The sequence below is a fragment of the Pristis pectinata genome, chromosome 14 (genome assembly GCF_009764475.1).
Source record: "Pristis pectinata isolate sPriPec2 chromosome 14, sPriPec2.1.pri, whole genome shotgun sequence".
NCBI lineage: Eukaryota > Metazoa > Chordata > Chondrichthyes > Rhinopristiformes > Pristidae > Pristis > Pristis pectinata.
Window position 1 is genome coordinate 9,670,838 of NC_067418.1, and position 19,587 is coordinate 9,690,424.

The 19,587-nt window shown below is 39.3% G+C and overlaps 1 protein-coding gene across 2 annotated transcripts in view; it reads left to right on the forward strand.

Moving 5' to 3' along the window:
* LOC127577600 (golgin subfamily B member 1-like) overlaps positions 1 to 19,587 on the forward strand; it is a 68,090-nt gene that overhangs the window by 35,895 nt on the left and 12,608 nt on the right. For both annotated transcript variants that reach the window (XM_052028862.1, XM_052028863.1), the window contains exons 18-22: positions 3,497 to 3,606; positions 5,517 to 5,685; positions 6,373 to 6,477; positions 7,878 to 18,296; positions 18,617 to 18,789. In XM_052028862.1, coding sequence (XP_051884822.1) covers positions 3,497 to 3,606; positions 5,517 to 5,685; positions 6,373 to 6,477; positions 7,878 to 18,296; positions 18,617 to 18,789 — 10,976 coding nt within the window. The remainder of the gene's footprint in view (positions 1 to 3,496; positions 3,607 to 5,516; positions 5,686 to 6,372; positions 6,478 to 7,877; positions 18,297 to 18,616; positions 18,790 to 19,587) is intronic.

Genomic DNA, 19,587 nt, shown 5'->3' on the forward strand with positions numbered 1-19,587 from the left:
TTGGGTTTGATTTCCATCTGTTTGTGTGTGTAGATATTTTTATCCTAAGATTTGCTTTAGTGTAACTGGGTTGTCTTAAGCATTAGCCAAGAAAAATAACACTTGGGAATTACAGCTTTCAGTGGTGGGAAATACAGAAGGTAGTAAAGATGACATAATGCACACCTGAGACTACAAATACATTTACAGCAAGAATCTCAGTAAAATTTTCACGATTTTGAGTGCACTCCTACACGAATCAAAAGTGACCTATTTTCAAAACTGATTTCTGTTCTTTCTTAGCAAACAAGTCAACGTAGTTAGTTATATGTATCAGCCAGGAATAAAACGAATTTTTGAATATTGGTCGGCTTATAATGTTCCTAGAAACATCATTAAGTTTTTGTAAAGCACTTAGAATAAACGTCTGATAATTTCATTGTTCTTACAAAGTCACCTTTAAGGAATCTAGTAAAGATTTTCTTCCTAAAAGTGTTGAATTTATATATGCATATGTATTATAGAAGAATTGTTTGATTTATACTGATTGGATCAGTGTGAGGCATGAGACTTTTTTGGCTGAGTGTGTTTTTTCTGACTGAAACAAATGTAGCTTGAGACAATAGTAAATAGTGCTCTGCACTACTGTGCAATACCCTGCCTCTTTTGCGGTCAGGTACGCATGATGTAGACCTGATAGAATGCATCAGGAAGGGGATAGATCACCTAACATCCTGCAAGCGCAATAGTCCTGATTCTTTATTTGTTTTCACGGAAGTAACCATTAATTTCTCATCCAGTTGTATGAATGTAACGTCAAGGTGCTTCCTCTTGTACTGTACACTGTGTTCCTAGAGCCCCTTAAAAAATCGAGATGCTCAAAGCTGCTCATTACTGAACCTGCTTCCACAAAAAGTCTGTGCAATGCATTTAACAAAAAGGTTAATCAAGCAAGTAGGTCTTGGTGTGTGCCTGAAAGGAGGAAAGAATGATGGAGTGGAGAGACAGAGGGTTGGGGGGGCTGGGGGAAATACTGAAGCCTAGAGCTTTGACAGTTGGTGACGTGGCCACCAGTTGAGCAATTCAATTCAAAATGAACAAAAGGCCAAAATTGGACAAGTGGAGAACTTTAGGGTTAGGGAGAACTGTGACATGGAAGTGTTTGAAAACTAGGAGCGTGGTTTAACCAGAAAGTAATGTCGATCAGCAAGTACAAAGGGGGATGAGTGTTTGTTCAGAGCATGAAATGAGTAGTCTAAGTTAAAGAGAAGGGCTGGTTAGATCCAACTATGCTTTTATGTGTTTTCAAGGGAGGTACATGAGAATTGTATGTTGGGGTTGGGCAGAAAGAGGGGAAATGTTCGAATTTCGATGAACACCAGAGTGAGCATGGAGAAGTAGCATTGTTGGCATTCTGGCTACAACTTGATAAGAATGAGGCCTGGTGAGCGACATTATGTATGACCATGAGGGAGTATTGGAGAGATTAGTTTTTGTATCAGGTTTCAAAAATTACTGGCTGGACAAGGAAGGATAAAATTGCTCTGCCCTAATCACAAATGATGCCATTAGGGATGTTGTTGAGATCTAGTTATTGCTGTGCTTGGGGTAGAAATCTGATTGGAGGGATTTGTACAAGAAGAGTGGTTGGAAATGGCTTGATTGTTTGCAAAAATGTGGGGAGGGTGTGGAGTGCATTGTTCTGGTCTTAGACCCTGAGCCAGGCTATACAAAAAATAGCAGAATGATAAGAAGAAAGGCAAGGAGTCTGGACATGAATAATAGTTTGTATTTAGTTCATTCTTTAAATGTTTAACTTTTGGGCAAGTGGTTTTTGAGATTGATCTCTTCGTGAGTATGCTCAGAGTAAGCTCAATGCACAGTCCATAATTTATCAACCATTAGATGAAGTAAATCATTCATGTGTTTGTGACCACAAGGTAAATCCCATGTTTAAGCATTTGGTAAATTAAACTCCAGATATTACAGCATTCTTTTTTTTTGTGACTGGGGTGTGCCAGTGGAATCCAGGAGAGGAGGTATTATGAAGCTGCAATTATTTAAGGTTGTGTCAGGCCCTGCCATTCTGTTAGTTAAATTTCTATCACTTTTATTTATCTGTTTGCAGCTGTGTGAGAGGAGGAAAATAAAACTGGACATGACCAAACCTATTTTTCATGGTAGTAAATTTGTAGCCTGATGCTGAATGATTACCTTAATGTAAACTGTACTGCTGAAGAGAACCATTCAGGTGTTCGTCTTTCCAGTAACAGACATGTTGATGCTGTTTAACATCATTAAACAGATGTTGACCCTCTGGCAGAGAGTAAACCTCTTTGCTATAGCAAGTTCTGCTCATGAAAGTCAAAATCTTTTCTCTGTTGGCAATGCATGTGATGACATTTCTTAAAGTTTGGATCATATTGTATGCCCTCTGCTTTCGAAGGATAAAATGTTCTATGTTCATTTATCCTGTGCATTAACCCTTTGAGGAAACACCTGTTGAAGAGAGACCAGAATATATAGTCAGTAGGGCTTGAAGGGAACACATTTGGAATGTACTTTTTACTCGTATTTATTTACAACTTAGAAGTAGGCCATGCAGCCCATTGACTCTGAGCTGGCTCTCAAGTGATTAATTCCATTTCTCTCTAACCTATTCTATAGTACATGCTATTCCTGCTATCCACCTAGATGAAGGTGGATTATTGTAGCAAACTGACCTACCAACCAGCACGCTTTTGGGATGTGGGAGGAAACCAGAGCAGCTGGGGAAAACCCACGTGGTCACAGGGAGAAGGTGCAAGAACTCCACATACACGGCACCAGAGCTCAGGATCGAATCTCGGTCACTGGAGCTATGAGGCAACGGCACTGCCTCCTGTGACACTGCCACCTGAATAGACATCAATGAATGAAAGGTCAAGGCATTGTCCAGGTGATTTCCAAAGTTATGCTGCTTTTGAGTGCTGGGATTTTAGGTCATTCTCAAAATGCAGAGTATTGAGGAAAGCAACTGTCTGGTGAGTCAGGTGCCAAAAGATTTGTCCTTTGTCCTCGATCAATCTATTTCTTTTAATCACCCAGTTGATGTACAGGAATACATAGGAAAAAGAATAAATATTACCTCCCATCATCATATATCTAAACTAGGCATGTGACCACCAGAGGCAGGAGTGGATTTTATGAAAACTGAAGAGACTGTCTTTGTTTGTCATTGTCCTTGTTTTGGCTTTTGAGATGCTTCTTAAAAATGATTTTTGTATTGTTCGAAAAAGATGCTGTTCATCCTGAGTAATGCTGAGTAATTTCATATGAGCTGATACTATACAAATTCATGAAAAGATGAAGTTCCAACCGATTTGATGGATTCTGTATTGTAGCTTTGATACCTTTCCTCATTTTCAGAATAGGTGATAGATTTAAATTTTGAACTTGTTGCTGTGCCTCAAAAATGACACGAGAAACCAGAATATTTTCTGCAAATTTGCTTAAAGTTTTAACTTTCCTGATGCAGAGTGAAGCTGAACGGTTGCAGAATCAGCTGTCCCTTTTGCGAAGCCAGCAAAGCCGTGATTCTGAACAACATCAACAACTTGTTTCCATTCTGAATGAACGGTTAAAAGGGTAGGAGCATTAACCTCTGCATCGTATTGACACGGAGCAGTAATAAAGCTTGATTTCCGTAATTTGAATGTCATCTTTTCTCTGCTCATGGAATCAGTCACCCATAACTTTGGCACTTTGATTGACATCTCAGTCATCCTAAGGAAACCATACGTCAAGCATTTGTCAAAAACTGTGGTTCCCATCCTCTTGTATCCTTTGGTGGCAAGCACAACAGCATATCTTTATTTTCCTATGACATAGGAGGCCAGTTACCCCACTATGCTGGCTCTTGCAGCAATTCCCTCAGTCCTATTTCCTCACTTATATTCCTTTTACCTATTCCCTCTCGCATGTCCATCAACTCTGCCCATCTACACTAGGGGTAATTTAAAGTAGTCAATTGATCCACCAACTAGTACCTATATTAGACATCCCAAACAGTAGTAAAATACCGCCCACAGTGACTCTGCAAAATCCACCAAATTCATTCACAGGATGGGTGTCAGTATCCTCACTCGGTCCAATCCCCACCATGGAGACTTGGGTGAAGCTCAATCAGGTTACTTTGTGGTGATGTTGGGAGAGGAAGGGGTGCTGTGCATGTCTCTGCACACATGACTTCAGGCTTGCAAAACAAGCACTCTACTTCAATCTCTATCCTAGCACAAGGTTTCCCGGAAGATAGAGGAAATGCTTGAAGAATATCCTCAAAGCCTCCTTGAAAAATATAATGTCCTTACCAACTCGTGGAAATCCCTGGCCTTTTGACTGTTCAAAATGGGAGGGAAGCACTCAGGAAGGCACTAAGTACTTGAATTTTTCAGATGAGAACATGTGGAAGCCAAGTGCAAAGAGCAGATGAATCACATATACCAAACTACTCACCTGGTCAAGCACCAACTGCCTCACCTGTGGCAGAGTCTCTTGTAGGACTCTGCAGTCATCTCAGACTTGCAGTCATCTTTCACCCCAAGGGACTCCCTTTGAGAAAGGGAAAACTTACCAGAGAGCTTTCTGCAGCATCACTATATATGTGTTGGTGTGCTGATCCACAGAAGATCACATAGGACAGGTCATTTTATTCTCTCCAGCTCGGAGTCATTGTTCATCACATCAGACATGCCCTCGGCCAAATTTGGTACAAGTTGTCAGTCATTTTGAAGTGTGACATTTGACGGAATTGAGAATGTTACATTTTACAACATGGTGAATTTGAATTATTGCTCTTTACTTCATCCAGTTTTGTTGCTGATTATCATAAAATCATCTTGTCTGGTCACTGATCAACTTATTTTACACCCTGCCCTGATACCACAATGACTAGTCAGAATCAGATTTATTATGACAGGGACTATGACCTGGTAGGTATGTCTGATCGTGACCATGTCTGAGATGTTCAAAGGTCATCGTGACAAGTACCATTTTCCACAAAAAACTTCAGTGCAAATGCAAAATAAAGTGCATCCACAATTACTCGTTTCCCCAGCAGCAGTAATTTCCCTTGAATGCTCTCAACAAAGCCTTAATAGCAAGTGGATTTTTTATGCAACTGAGACGAGGAAGAAGTTACTATGATTAGGAATGTGCAGCCCCAAAGTGTAGCAGCAGTAGAGTTAATTTTTGAAAGGGGGTTGAATATATAAAGCAGGGAAAGAGCTGAGGGAATGTGATTAATTTGATAATTCTATCAAAGAGCAGGCATAGGCATGATGTACATAATAATGAGCACCTGTGCTACCTGATTCTCTTCAAAAGTTTCTTCAAATTTGTTCTGTGAAAGTTCTTACAGAATTTTGTGGACTTCTGCTAAATCTCTCACTTAACCTTGTCTCATCTTCAGCTTCTCATTTTCCACTGTCCTCTGAATGTTACATATAAAGTAATAAAACATGTACTCGAAACTGAATGACATTGACGTTAATCTCTAGAGTCAGCGACCAGAAGGACTATTTGGAAGTTTCACTCACAGAGAAGGAACGTGCGTTGACAGAAACTTTAGCAAAGCTGACGCAACTGGATAAATGCAAGGAATCCTTGAAAGCCCAAGAAATAACCAGCCAAGACCTTACTGAAAAGCTATTGCATACTGAAGAAAATGTAAGCATTCCAACACATCCATACAGCTATCCATTGCACTGAAATCAAGTTTCATGAATTGACCATTTTATTTGTCGTTTATAAATTTGTATTTTCATTTGGGCAAGCTGTTGATAATTGTAAATAGACAAGATCTCTTGCATCCTTGAATTTATCTGTGCCTTCTGCTCTTGCTATCCTGAGTTAGCATCCAACTCACCTGCAACATCATCTTATGTGAGAGATGCTGTATTGTAAAATTATTGTTCTGCAATTCTTTCTATTGCCTACAAAACCAGCCCTTCTGTAATTTTATAACTTCATGATATTTTTGTAACCTTATTTAAGACTCCACTGCAGAAAATAGGGATTGATTTGTGAACTTCAGTATCCACTCCATTAAGTAATACCATTCTGTATTTAGAATTGCTGAATCTGAGATTCAAATCAATTCAAAGATCAGAAGAATCCCTTTATCTTAGTCACCTGTACTACAATTTCTTTTTTTTAAGATCCTGATTTTCCTTCAACATTAGGGTTTTCACTGGTTTTTGTCTACAGTCACATAAATCCCAAATCATTTTATTTGCATATTATGGCTATTGCTGACATTTTCCATACCACTTATGAAAATGATTGTTGTTATTATGTCCATATGACGTGTAAAAGTGAATTATGTTCAGGAATGCATTGTTTTCTTTTTATTAGCTGGGATGCATAACAAAGAAATGCAGTGCTTTTGAACTAGAGTGTGCTGAGCTGAAAAATACAGTCCTAGACCTTTCAGAGAAATTATCTTCAAACAAAGAAAAGGTATGACATTTTCAAAAATATAGCCATCAAAAGTTATACTAAATGGAATATCAGAGCTATGGATAAAGAGAGAGGAACAAAGTTGGCAGTCATAGAAACACCACAAACTGTGGGCCTAACAGCATGCTATGCTGTTAAGTGTTATGAAGCTATTTTCTGGTTTGTCTTAGTGGATGACTGCATAGTTTCTAGTTATTTATAGTAAAACTTAGTTTATCCTGCACTGTCAGAACTTTGGTGCCAGATTAGCAGATTTTCTGGTTTATTGGCTGTTACTCTGTGAACACAGTCCAAAACATTTTTAACTCACTTTTTCTTTAAATGTTACACAGTAGAATAATAATTTTCCAGCAAACCCAGTAAGTTCAAAGGGAGTGTGGGGAAACGGGGCTCAAGTAAGTTTAAAGAGAGGGCAGTCAACAAACCCAGTGGGTAGGAGGGGAACGTAGGAACTGGGGTCCCGGCAAGTGGGAAGGGAACATGGCAAACGTCACCTGGTAAGCCAGTTGCAGAGCTATCAGGATTTCCAAATAGTTGGCAAGTGGATTATCAGAGTTTTATTGCTTTGAAAGATGACTATAGCAGGTGACCCCTGTGTTAAATTCCTAGGAAACCATATTGTGATATTTCTTGATGCAAAGCCGCATCATCTGTGCATATGCCAACAAATGCAAATCGAAAAAAACTTAAAATTTATTTACATTTTTTCCCACAAATTCTGTGAGAGCGAATTTTATTTTGTATCTCAAATTTTTGGATAGTGATTTGTGAATTATTTAAGGGCAGATTTCCATTACCAAAGCAGCCATAACATGGGGTTACCTACCTTGTGCTTTCACTACAGTTTGTTACCAATTAAAGACGTAGTTTCTGTAACATGAAGCAATCTTTACAAATTTTTTGCTTAGCCAAGGGCCCACTGTAACACTCTGGCTGTCCCTGAACTTTAACTACACTGGATCTGGGAAGCCAATCTTGCCAACCCAGATAGTTTTGGAGTGTCTCAGGCCTTCAGTCTTTAATAACTTTTTCAAAAACCTCCTATCTTTGCTCCCACCACAGCTTCTCTGACTCAGAAACAAAGATTGTTGTGCATTAAATAGAACATTTTTTTAAAAGGTGTTTTATTTAATGCACAACAAGTGAATTCGAATGGGTCAGATTACCTTTCCTTGTTTTTAACATTTTAATCTTAATTTTTGATAAGTAGGCAATCTTTGGTTGATATTTAGTTTCCCCTTTGGTTTAATTGTTCGGAGAATGAGAATCACTAATCTTTGAAGATTCTAATCAATGGACCATTTCAGATCACTGTAAAAAGCACAGGCTACCAACCCTGCATCCATTCGCTATATAATAAACCTCAACTGAATATAAACATCTTCCTTTGTGATATTCAGGTACAGAAACAGGAAGCTGCGATGGAGGCTCTGCACCTGGATCTGGAGCAGACGAATGAGGAGCTAGAACGACTTAATTCAAGCCACTTGGAGGAGAGAGCCCGCCTCATTGCTGACTTGCAAAGCTGTGAAAGGGAGATTGACACTCTTAAGGAGGTCATTGTGGAGAAGGAGCATGAAAAAACTGCTCTCTCTAAAAGAATGATGGAGTATTCAGAGGAGAATAAAACATTAAAGGAGCAAAATAGATATAAAGAGCAGGAGATTGGAGAACTGCAAGCAGCCTTAGTTAAGGTTGAAAGGGAAATTATGTTGCTGAAGGAGACTCAGTCTGCTGATGAGCAGACCATGAATAACAACCTTTCCTCATTAGTAGATCAGCTTTCCAGTATGGAGTCTGAGTTGCATAATGCCAAGAGTGAAGCTGAGGCCAAGGAGAAAGAGATTGTGGTTTTAATGAAGCAGATTGGAGAAAATAATGACACAATTCATAACGTACATTCAGAGTTACAGAAACAGAACATGTTAAATCAAGTTCATCTGGCAGAATGTGGACCTCGGATATTGTCACTTGAAAATAAGGTTACCGTAACCACTGAGAAACTTCAGGAAACGACTGCTGCAAACCAGAAAGAAATTGAAAAACTGAAGGCTCAGTTGGCCGAAAGCAGTTCGGCAAAAGAAAAACTTGACAGTTCACTCCAAGAGAAAGAGGAAAAAGAGCAATGTTTAGAGGACGAATTGAAAGCTTTGAAAAACCATTGTAATAACCTAATAGCTGAGAATATTAGAAAAGAAGAGGAGCTTGGGAAGCTATCCAAACAACTTGCTGAATACAAAGAAGAAACTGAAGGGAAATTGCAGGAGAGGCTGGCTATTGTTTCCTCTTTAGAGCAGAGGCTTCAAGTGGTTGATGAAACAAATTCTCAATTGATGCTTGAAGTACAGACTAAAGAAGCTGAAAGGGAAGACTTAAAGAGGCGGATGGATGAGATGAGCAAATTGGTTACTGACTTACAAAACCAAACAAAAGCACTAGATGCAACAAATGTACAGTTGCGGGCAACAGTAGACGATCAAGTTCGGAACCTTACAGAGCAAGCTAACCTTGTAACAGAGTTAAAAGATAATGCTGCTAATACTTTAAGGATTAACTCCAGCTTGGAATGTAGTATGAAAGACCTGTCCATTGAAAATGAAAACCTCAAGGCGCTCCTAAGTGATAAGGAAAATGAACTATCAAAGAGAAATGATGTTGTGCAGCAGTTGGAGAGCAAAATAGTCTCTGAAGTAGAGCAGATTTCGCAAAACTCAAGCACAATCTCCCGGTTACAAGAAGAAAAAGAAGCATTAACTGCAAAATTAGAGCTTTTAAAGATTTTGGAGGAAAAGAAATTAGCAGTGGAACAGCAGTTACATGAAAAGATGAATGAATGTGACATTCTGAAAGATAAAATTTTAGAGCATCAACAAACTACTGAGCAAATCCAAGGGCAAGTACGGTTTGCAACAGTGCAGCTTGAACAACTTCAGCTTTCAAACAGTGAAAAGGAGATTGCATTGAGTAATAAAAATGCTGAATGCACCTCACTCCAAAAACTGTTACACAAGGGCCAAGAGGAAATGATGGAGTTACAAAATCAGGTTCAAGCACTCAGTGCTGAGCTCGGGGACAAGGATGTGGCTTTGAAAGAAAAGTTATCTGAATTGGATGACTTGCATGAGGTTTTAAGTCAGCACCAGCTTACTACTAAAAACTTGGAAAGTCAAGTACAAGAATTGACAGAAGAAGGTGACAAACTCAGGCGGTGGTTGAATGAGAAAGAGTCACTCCTAAATATTAAGTCTTCTGAAGGCTGTGACTTGCAGGGACAACTTGACCAGAAAATTGATATGGTTGTGTTGTTGCAGAGACTAATGGACGCACTAAGTATTGACAGAGAACATCTTCAGAATGAGAATAAAGAACTTCAAATGTCTTTAAGTACGTGGACTGCTGAGTGCAGTCAGCTGCAGGAAAAGGTGAATGAGTACGAACTTGCAACATCTCTTGTGCAGGATCAGACACAGGCACTTAGCACTGAAAATTGTAGGCTTCAAGTGGAGCTTAAAGAGATGAAGTCTGCAGTTCAGAGTAAAGTCGGTGAGATTGTAAGCCTTCAGGATGTGTTGTCACTAAAAGAAGGGATGATCACCTCATTGAACAAAGAAGTTGATGATTTAAATGCTTCCACTGCAAAGCTTACCTTGGAACTTGAAGAGAAACAGGCGTCATTGAATCAGCAAGCAATATTACTGCAAGAGGTCCAAGCCAAAACTTTACAAAATGAAGAGCAGTTGGGCCAATATTTGCAGATAATTTCAGGGTTGCAGCATCAGGAGCAAGTTCTGATGTCTGAAGCAGGTCAGCTCAAGCTGACTCTGCTAGAGAAAGAGAAAGCCCTGCAACAACAGATGGATGAGCTCCAGATAAAAGCTTCAGAGCACCATGCACTGGAAATGCAATCCATGGAGAACATGGAAACCATTTCTAAACTTCAAAACCAAATCCAAGACTTGACCTTCAGATCTCATGAACTGAAGCGCACTATTGAGGAAAGAGACTTGCTGCTGGCCTGTAAGGTTGAAGATTGTGTCAAACTCAAGACAGTGCATTCTGAACTGGATGATACCGTTTCACAACTTAGAGCACAGCTGGCAGCTGCCAGCTCTGAAGCTGATGCGCTGAAGAATGTCATTAAGGAAAAGGAGTTGTCTCTCTCTCAGATCATGGAGAGTGCTGCAGCTTGCAAAGAAGAATTAATGTTAAAGATGGAGGGAAAGGAAACTCAAAATGAAGCACTTTGTAAAAGGTTGATTAATCTTGAGCATTCATTCTCACAATTAAATAATCAAGTAAATGAACAGAATTCTGAAATCAATCAATTGAGAGAAACTATTGCACAAAAGGAGGCTTCAATTTTGGAGCAGAGTAAACTTGTCAAGAGACTGGAAGACAAAGCAAGTGAGAACGATTTGTTGAAATCACAGTTCAACGAAAGCACAAAGCTGGTGTCTGAACTCCAGAGTCAAGTACAGTGTGTACTTGCTGATTCAAAGCGACATGAGCAGTTACTGCAGGAGAAAGACATTGCTTTTAGCCACCTGCAGGAAAGGTATGCTGTGCAGTCTGAGCAGTTCAAGGACCTTCGTAGAGAGCTTAGTAGGAAGGATGAGGAAATAGCGGGACTTCAGACAGTACTTAGTGAAAAGGATGTCATTATTCAAACCACAGAATATAACAGCAATACTTTGATGGCTGAAATTGAGTCACTAAAAGAGGAACTGCAGAAGAGTCGTGTATCATTAAATGACTGTGGGAATATCTTGAAGCGCAAAGAGGAAATGTTGACTATTAATCAAAACAACATGGATAACCAGATTGCAGCTCTAAATGCACAAAATCTCCAATATAAGGAAGTTATACAACAACTTGAGATGGTTAATCAGGATTTGAAGCAAAATGATGTGATTCTTCAGAATAAGTATTTAGATCAGGCACAGCAAATCGAGAGCCTTGAGTTGCAACTAAAGACTTTGAATGATAAGTCAGCACAAGAGCATCAAGAAAAATTGATGCAAATTGAAAGTCTTCATCAGCAGTGTGATCAACTCAGGAAAGAAAATTCAGCACTGGATCAAGATTTGAACACAGTGAAAGCTGAGAAGGAAGAAATGAATGCCTCCAACCAGAAGCAGTTACAACAAAAATCAGAAGAACTGCAGGTGCTCGAAGAGAAACTTGTAAGAATGTGCGAAGTTAGAGAGAAGCGTGATGTTATGCAACATCTGAAGAACGAAAATGAATGTCTTCAGAAACAGGTCAGTCTTAAATCAGAGGAAATTTTAAAACTGAAATTAGAAATTCAAAAATTAGAGCAAAGTCTGATGGAATCAGAAAGGAAGTGGTTGGCAGAATTGGATAAAGAAACTGAGCAAAATAGTCTGCTGACTGAAAAATTAAACTTTTCAGGAAATCAAATAGAGTTGAAAGATGCTAAAATTGACGACTTACAAAAAGCTTTAGCTAATTTGCAAGAAAAGTTTTCTGAACAGTATTCACAATTACAAACCAGTGCAAATCAGCTAAAAGAACAAGAATCGCTGGTGTCTAGCTTCAGTCAGAAACTTGCTGAAAAACAATCTAGACTGGATGAATTGTCAGCTTTGGTTTTAAGTCATGAAAATGCCATGAGTGAGTTAAAGCTTACTCTATCTGAGAAAGAAAAAGAAATCGAGAATTTGCAAAGTAACATTACTGCAAGTGAGAGTAATATTTTGGAAAGTGCTAAAAGCATGGCTGATAAATTAATGTCTTTTGAAGAAGAGAAGCTTTTGCTCCACAACGAGCTCAGTCATTCTAAATTAAGTCATCATTTGGAGCTACAAGATTTACAAAGACAAATAGCCGATCTTCAGGAGAAACTGGAGCGATCACAAGGTGAGCTAAGAGAAAGACAAAATATTTTAGATGACAGTTTCCAACAAAATCGTTCAATACAAGAGCAATTCAGTGCTCTGGAGCTGAAACTGGAAAAGAAATCTCAGCAGCTGGAAGATGCAGTGAAGGAAGTAGCAAAGCATTTTGATACCCTGCAAAAGAAAGAACATGAGACACAAATTCTAACTATGCAAATAACCCAGCAGCAAGAACTGGTGGCTTCTCTCAGTCAACAGCTGAGGGAGAAGGATGTTTCTGCAATGCAGCTTTCAGAATCCATTTCAAAGGAAATGGTTAAAGCAGCAGACGTAGAAAAACAACTGACTGATGAAATGCAAGAGCTTAAGTTGCAGAATTGTGCTTCTGATGAGAAGACTGCCCGCTTTACACGTGAACTTGAGGAGCTAAAGAAGCAGCTGGAAAGCAAAGATATTCTTCTAAGTGCAAAGGAGGACCAGTACCAAGGCATTGTGACTGAAAACAAACAGCTGCATTCACAAACCCAAGCACTAATAAAGGAGAGGGACCTACTCAAGAAGAAATTTCAAGCTGCACTGTTAACCAGAAGGGATCTGATGAAGAAGGTTGAAGAGTTGCAACAAAGTGCTACTGCTGATGTAGACAAAAGCAAGCAAATTGAAGAACTGCAGGGTAATTGCAGAATGCTTGAAAGCCAAGTGACGAGTGGTCAGAAGGAGTTTAGAGAGCTTGAAATGCACCTTGAAGTTCTTAAACAACAGCTGCTGGAGAAGGATGGTGATATAAATATTCTCAGTGAGACTCTTTCAATGAAAGAAACCTTCATAGAACAATTACAGAAGAATGTCAGTCAATGTGAAGCAGAGAAAGAATCTCTGTCTGTGGAATTGTTCAAAATTGTTCAGGAAAAAGACTCCTCGATTGCACAACTCAAATCTGTTTTAACTGAAAAGGAGAAGGCATTTGAAGATGAGCGATATCAATTTAATTCAAACCTCAAAACTCTCAAAACTGCATTATCTAAAGTACCAGAATATTCAGACACAGAATTACCTGACACAAGTGAAGCCCTTGGTGACAGTAATGGTGGTGTTACTGAAGTTGTGGATAAGCTAAACGCACTCAAGCAAGAAAAGGAACATCTACAAAAGAAGTTGCAGGCAGCACTTTTAGCTCGGAAGGAAACTATCAAAAAGGCTCAAGAGAAGGACAGACTTCACAAAGAGCAGCTATCACAACAAAAGGAGGAGTACAACCACATTTCAGAAAAATATTCCACACAAAGCAAAGAGTTAGAGGATGTTAAAGAGGAACTGGCTGCAGTCCAAGGTGCACATCAAACAAAGCTAACAGAGATTGAACATAAAAGAGAATTAATAGGGACTTTGGAAAAACAGCTAGATTCAGTCAATATTTTGCTTCATGACAAAGAAAGGATGGTGGAGCAGCTTAAAGTTCAGCTTGAAGAAAAAGAGAGCAAGATGCTTACATTTGAAGGTCAGCAAGAAGAAGTTCAAGCCCTTGAGAAGAAATTAGCTAGCATGGTTTCCACCTTATCTGTAAAAGAAGCTGGTATGAAAAGCCTGGAAGAAGCTAACAACCACCTACAGCAAGAAAAAGTAGAGTTAATGTCAGAGTTGGGACATTCACAAGTGAGGATTGTTGAAAAATCAGAAGAGGCAGAAATGCTGAAGCAATCCATAATTAGTATAGAGCAACAGCAGCAAGAAGAAAAGGAGAGCCAAGCAGCAGAGATTCGCTGGCTTCAAAATCAGTGGCAGTCAAGCCAAGCTGAGGCCCAAACCCTCAAAGTTGCTCTGGAGGAAGCATTGAAAGACAAAGAGAATTATCGGCGTTCTTTAGCAAATGAAGCTGGAGATGTTAATTGTCTTAAAACACAACTGTTAGATTTAACCAGTGAAAAAGAAAATACCCAGGCACAACTGGCTGTCTTTCAGGTGGAGAATGCAGAACTCAAAGCAACACTGAAACAGTCTTGGCAGTCTCAAGAGGCAGAGGAGGAGAGGGTGTGCGCAACTCAGTTATTGGCTGTGCAGACAGAGCTAACAAAAGTGCATGAGAATTTACAAGAGCGAGAGAGTACCATAAAGTTACTAGAATGCACGTTGTCTGAGAAGGAAAAACTTGTTGAGGAGCTGGAAATGCAAGTACAGAAACTATCAATATTTTACGAAGCACAAAGTAAAAGAACAAAAGCTTGCACCAGTGAAGTTCAGCGGAGGTCGGCAGATAGTTCTGAGGAAGAGAAGTCCAAAGAGCTGATGCAGAGAAAACTACAAGCAGCACTAATATCTCGGAAAGAGGCTCTGAAAGAAAACAAAACTCTGAAGCACGAAATTAATGTTTTAACATCTGAAAAGGAAGAAATTCTTTCTAAGATTTCTACCCTTGAAAGAAGCTTGGCAGAAATGAAGAAACAACTTGAGCCCTTGCAGCAAGCAGAATTAGCACACCAGGAAGAGAAGAAGCGGCTTCTTTCTGAAGTTGATGGTGCGTTCGCAGAGAAACAGAACCTAAGTGCAGCCTGTGAAAGTCTAAAGCATACACTGGAAATTCTAACTCGGGAGAAGCAACAATATTCTCATCAGCTGGATTCATTGAAAAGTTCCCAGATGGCGGAGTTGTCAGAGTGGAAGACAAAACATGATGAGTTAAAGAACGAATATGAATCCCTTTTGCAATCCTATGAAAATATCAGCAATGAAATGGATAAGATGAGGCAGATAGTTGAGACAGCAAGAAAAGAGAAACAAGAGGTGTTTTTTAAGCTCCGTGATGTTGAAGCTGAGCGACAAAACGTTGAGAGGCAGCTTGAGGAGGCTGGTGATGAAAATGAAAAAATAAAGGAAAAGATGCGAAAGTTTGCAAAATCTAAACAGCAGAGAGTTCAGGAGCTTGAGGAAGAGATTGAAAGAATGAATAATGAGTTGCAAACTATTTCTGCTGCAAAGCAGAGCCACACAAGCGAATTGTCTACACAATACAGTCAGCTCCAGGAAGAAAACAAGTTACTAAAACAAACTTATGATGATCTCAAAGCAGAGTTTGACAAAACCCAAAAAGAAAGGGAGCATCTGCTGAATGAATTTAATTCATCCATATCTATCATAGAGGAGTTGCAGAGTGAGGATGCATTTTATCAGTCTGGTTTACAGTCCCAACTTGATTATAAATCCCAAGTAAATGAACCACCGTCGTCAGAAATGCAATCCCCAGAGAACAAGCTTACAGTTGAGGAAGGAGAGGTTCACATTTTGGGGCAAGTAAGACTATTGTTGTCTGAGAAGCTTCGACAGTTAGAGTTTCGTCTCAGAGCGGAGACTCGTGAAAAAAATGGAATAATTTCACAGCTTGAACAAGAAATAAAAGCATGCCATCAAGAGACTATAAACTTAAATGAAAAAGTCAAAATTTTAGAGGATGACAAATCTCTTCTCCAGGAAGAACTTGAAAATGTCCAAGAAATATCAGACAAGGTCAAAAATGAGAGAGAGTATCTGGAGGCAGAATTACTTAAAAATGTCGACAAGATCGATCAGTTAACTGAAGCACTGAAGACATTTCACATACAGAATAATTCACTAGTCAATGAATTAGATGGCTTCAGAGAAGAGAAACGTCATTTAATCAAAGAAAAAGAAGCCCAGGAATTAAAACTGGTGAAAGAATTTGAAGAGCGGCTCCGGTCTGCTCGGAGAGGTAAGACCACATCCAAGGGTGAAACCAAGGAGCTGCAAGAACTGTTAAAAGAGAAGCAACAGGAAATAATTCAGTTGCAGAAGGACTGCATCAAGTACCAAGAGCTCATTATAGACTTGGAGCGAGGAGTCAAAACATCAGAATCTACCTGTGAAGAAATGAGCAAGAAACTAGAGTCTACGACTGCAAAGGCTTCCGATTCTGAAAGACAAGTCAAACTTGTTCAAGAAGAACTTGCCTCTTACAAAGTCTTGCTCCGTGACGCCAGAACCGAAACCGAAAATGCTCGTATGCAGTGCTTGGGGTTAACAGAAGATCTACGGAAGAATGAAGAGAAGACAAAAGCTCAAATTACTGAAAAAGAGAAAGAACTCCTCGAGATTTTGGATGAACAGAAAAAAATTCATCAAAAAGAAATGTTGAGTTATCAGGACAAACTGGACTTGCTGGAAAGGGACAAAGATAGAGTGGTTGCAGAAATCTTGGAGTTGCAAGCTGAAATAAATGGCCGGGATCTTACGATAAAGAAGCTGCGGGATGAGTTGAATAACAATTTGGCTAAACTGGCAGCATTCACAAAGTCTATGTCCTCTCTTCAGGATGACAGAGACAGGATTATTGAAGAGACCAAAAAATGGGAAGCTAGATTCCAAGACACTATCCAAAGTAAGGAAAATCAAGTGCAAGTGAAAGAAGAAATGTTACAAAAGCTACATGAGGAGATAAAGGTAAAATCATTCAACCTTCAAGAACTCCAATTCAGAACTTCAAAGTTGGAGCAGACCATAAATGAACTTAATGTGGGTAGTAAGGATGCTGAAGTCAAGCATCAAAATGAAATGATTAACATGAAAGAAGTTATTTGCAAACAGTCAGAAAAAATTGAAGAGATGGAGAGGTCATTAAAAGACAAGGAGGCAGCCTTATCCAAATTGTCACAGGAAAATAATTATTTAAGCACACAGCTATCTGACATGAGCCAGTCTGTGACTGAGTTGAAAGTAGCAGAGCAAACCCTGATAAAAGATCTTGCAGAAAAACAGTCTGAGGGTCATCAACTTCAGGTTGATAATGAAAAGTTACGAGGTGATCTTCAGAAGCAGAGTGCCATTTCCCAGCAGCTGAAGCTAATGCTGAGCAGTAAAGATGCTGAGATCTCAAAACTTGTCTCATCGAAGGACAGTGAAATTTCTGAGTATGTAGTGGAAATCCAGCAGCAACACAGAAAGCAAATAGATGACTATGAAAATAAGTTGAAAAATCTCCATCAGGATAACCAGAAAGGAGCCAGTGATTTGAACGAGTTGGAGGACCAGCTTGAGAAGATTAGGGAAGAAAGGGACAAAGCTGTTAGCAAAATGGATGCTTTCACAAAGTCAATGGCTTCCCTGCAAGATGACCGAGACCGCATCTTATCAGAATACACACAACTAGAACAACGACATCTTGACATGCTTGGGCAGAAGGATTGCATTATTCAGGAGAGTGCAACTGAAAACAATGAACTGAAGCAAGAAATCAGAAATTTACTGAACCAGATGGATGACCTTAATTCTGAAAACGCAATGCTAAAAGCACAGTTGGTGAAGTACAGGGAGGAGCTTAACCAGATCTTGTCATTGAAGGATAATCAGCTAAAGGAGCTGTTGCAAAAACAATTGCAGCAAATTAAGAATCTTGAGAATGAAAAATCGAACTTTGAAGAACAGTGGAAAGTTGCACAAAGTTCACTTGAAAAAAGTAATGAAAGCCTAAAGTCCTTACAAGAGGAGAACGCACGAATTTTGGAACAATTTACACAGCTCAGGGCTGTTGGCTTACAAACCCAAGGGGATAAATCTGAAGCAAATGAGAGGCAGTTAATTCTAAAGCTTCAACAAAAACTTCAAGCTAAAACTCTGGAATGTGAAGAGCTCAAAAAAGAAACAAGTATTGGAGGAGCCAACTTAAAAGAACTTGAAAACAAATTTACTGAAGTTGAAAGTCTGGCTAAATTACAGGCAGGAGTTAAAATGTCAGAAAGTGCTGATGGAAAAGTGCAGGAGCAAACTGAAGAAAAGTTGGTGGGATTGTCATATTCAGTGATGGAGCAAAGACTTTTGGATGTCATAAATGAGAACAAGGAGCTAGCTTCTCAGACAGCATCTCTTGAGAAAATGTTGATGGTTCTACAGAGTGAGAGAGACAGACTTCTAGAGGATATTGAGCAACTCAAAACCAGACAAACAGATGATCTTAAGGTAGAAATCATTGATTTTTTTTCTGCTTCAATCATATTCTTAGAATTGACCTTTTAAAAGAACATTTTTATTAACCCATGACATGCAAGGAAACAAGCCCTTGCATCAATGAGCATGGAGCCATCTTAAGGTACTAGATTTGAAACCATGAGAATGCTCATTGATAGGACCTGTCCCTCAGGATGTATGTGCCGAGTAAAGATTTGTTTTAGATTTATTTTTAAAGATTTAGGATGGACGTGGTAACGAAATGTTGTAACCTTGCATTGCATTTATGTTTGTGTAAAAAAAATAAATTGAATGCTATTTTCACTTTTCAGGTAAATGGGGCTATTCTTAAAGACCAGAAATTAAAGAACAACAATGATTCTTCTGAGATTACATGGTTCAGAAACAAAGTAGAAGAACTGGAGAAGCTTCTTCAGCAAGCAAAGCAGCAAGAACGCACAGAGCAAGATCTGTCTTCCTGCCAGAATGAATTGGCTGAGCTAAGGTTTGGTTGTACTTCCCTAGGGCTTTCAGTTCAAATGAAGTATTTGCATTTTTATTGTGCCATTTTACCTAATCAGGATGTCCCTTTATTCCTGGGCCAGTGAATTACTTTTGAAGTGTTAGTGGTGTTAGCAAATACAGCTGTCAATTTCCATGGGGTGATGTTACGTAGCAACAAATGAACTGCTAGAGAAAGGAATATCGACTGATATCTGCCGGGTTTGCCTGGATGGAGACTCAGTACTGATCCTGCATTGTGCCATTGATCTCCTCAGCACCGTGAGGTGGTACAGACTTCCTTAGATTTTACTTCACTTCGGCTGCAGGGTGAATGGAAAAAACGTTAATTTCCATTAAATTTGACTTAACTGAATTGATTTAAATGTTTTAATTGTATTCTAGTGGTTAAATAAGGTGTTAATTTTTTTAAAGTTATTTTCCTTTTAATGGCATTTTTACCTCTTAATAGTTTGGTTTAACATTTGTGAATGCTGTTAAATGCCAAAGACATTTCACAAACACTAAATGATTGCTTTGACAGTGGGTAAACCTGGGGGCCTTACAGGGGGTGGGGTGGGGTGGGGTGTGTCATTTGTGCCTTGAGAGGCTGTGCACTGTACCAGGGCTTGCCAGTCAGCAAGTAGTTGATGTCCCAGCAGAAAACATTGCCTAGGCCTTGTTCAGAGAATGAATGGGCTGCAAGGCAGGTGATCAGGAAGTGATTCACTGGTCACCCCACCCCCATCCCCAAGCAAAATGGCTCTCCCTCTGCATGCACTGAAATGTCAGCCTAAAATCC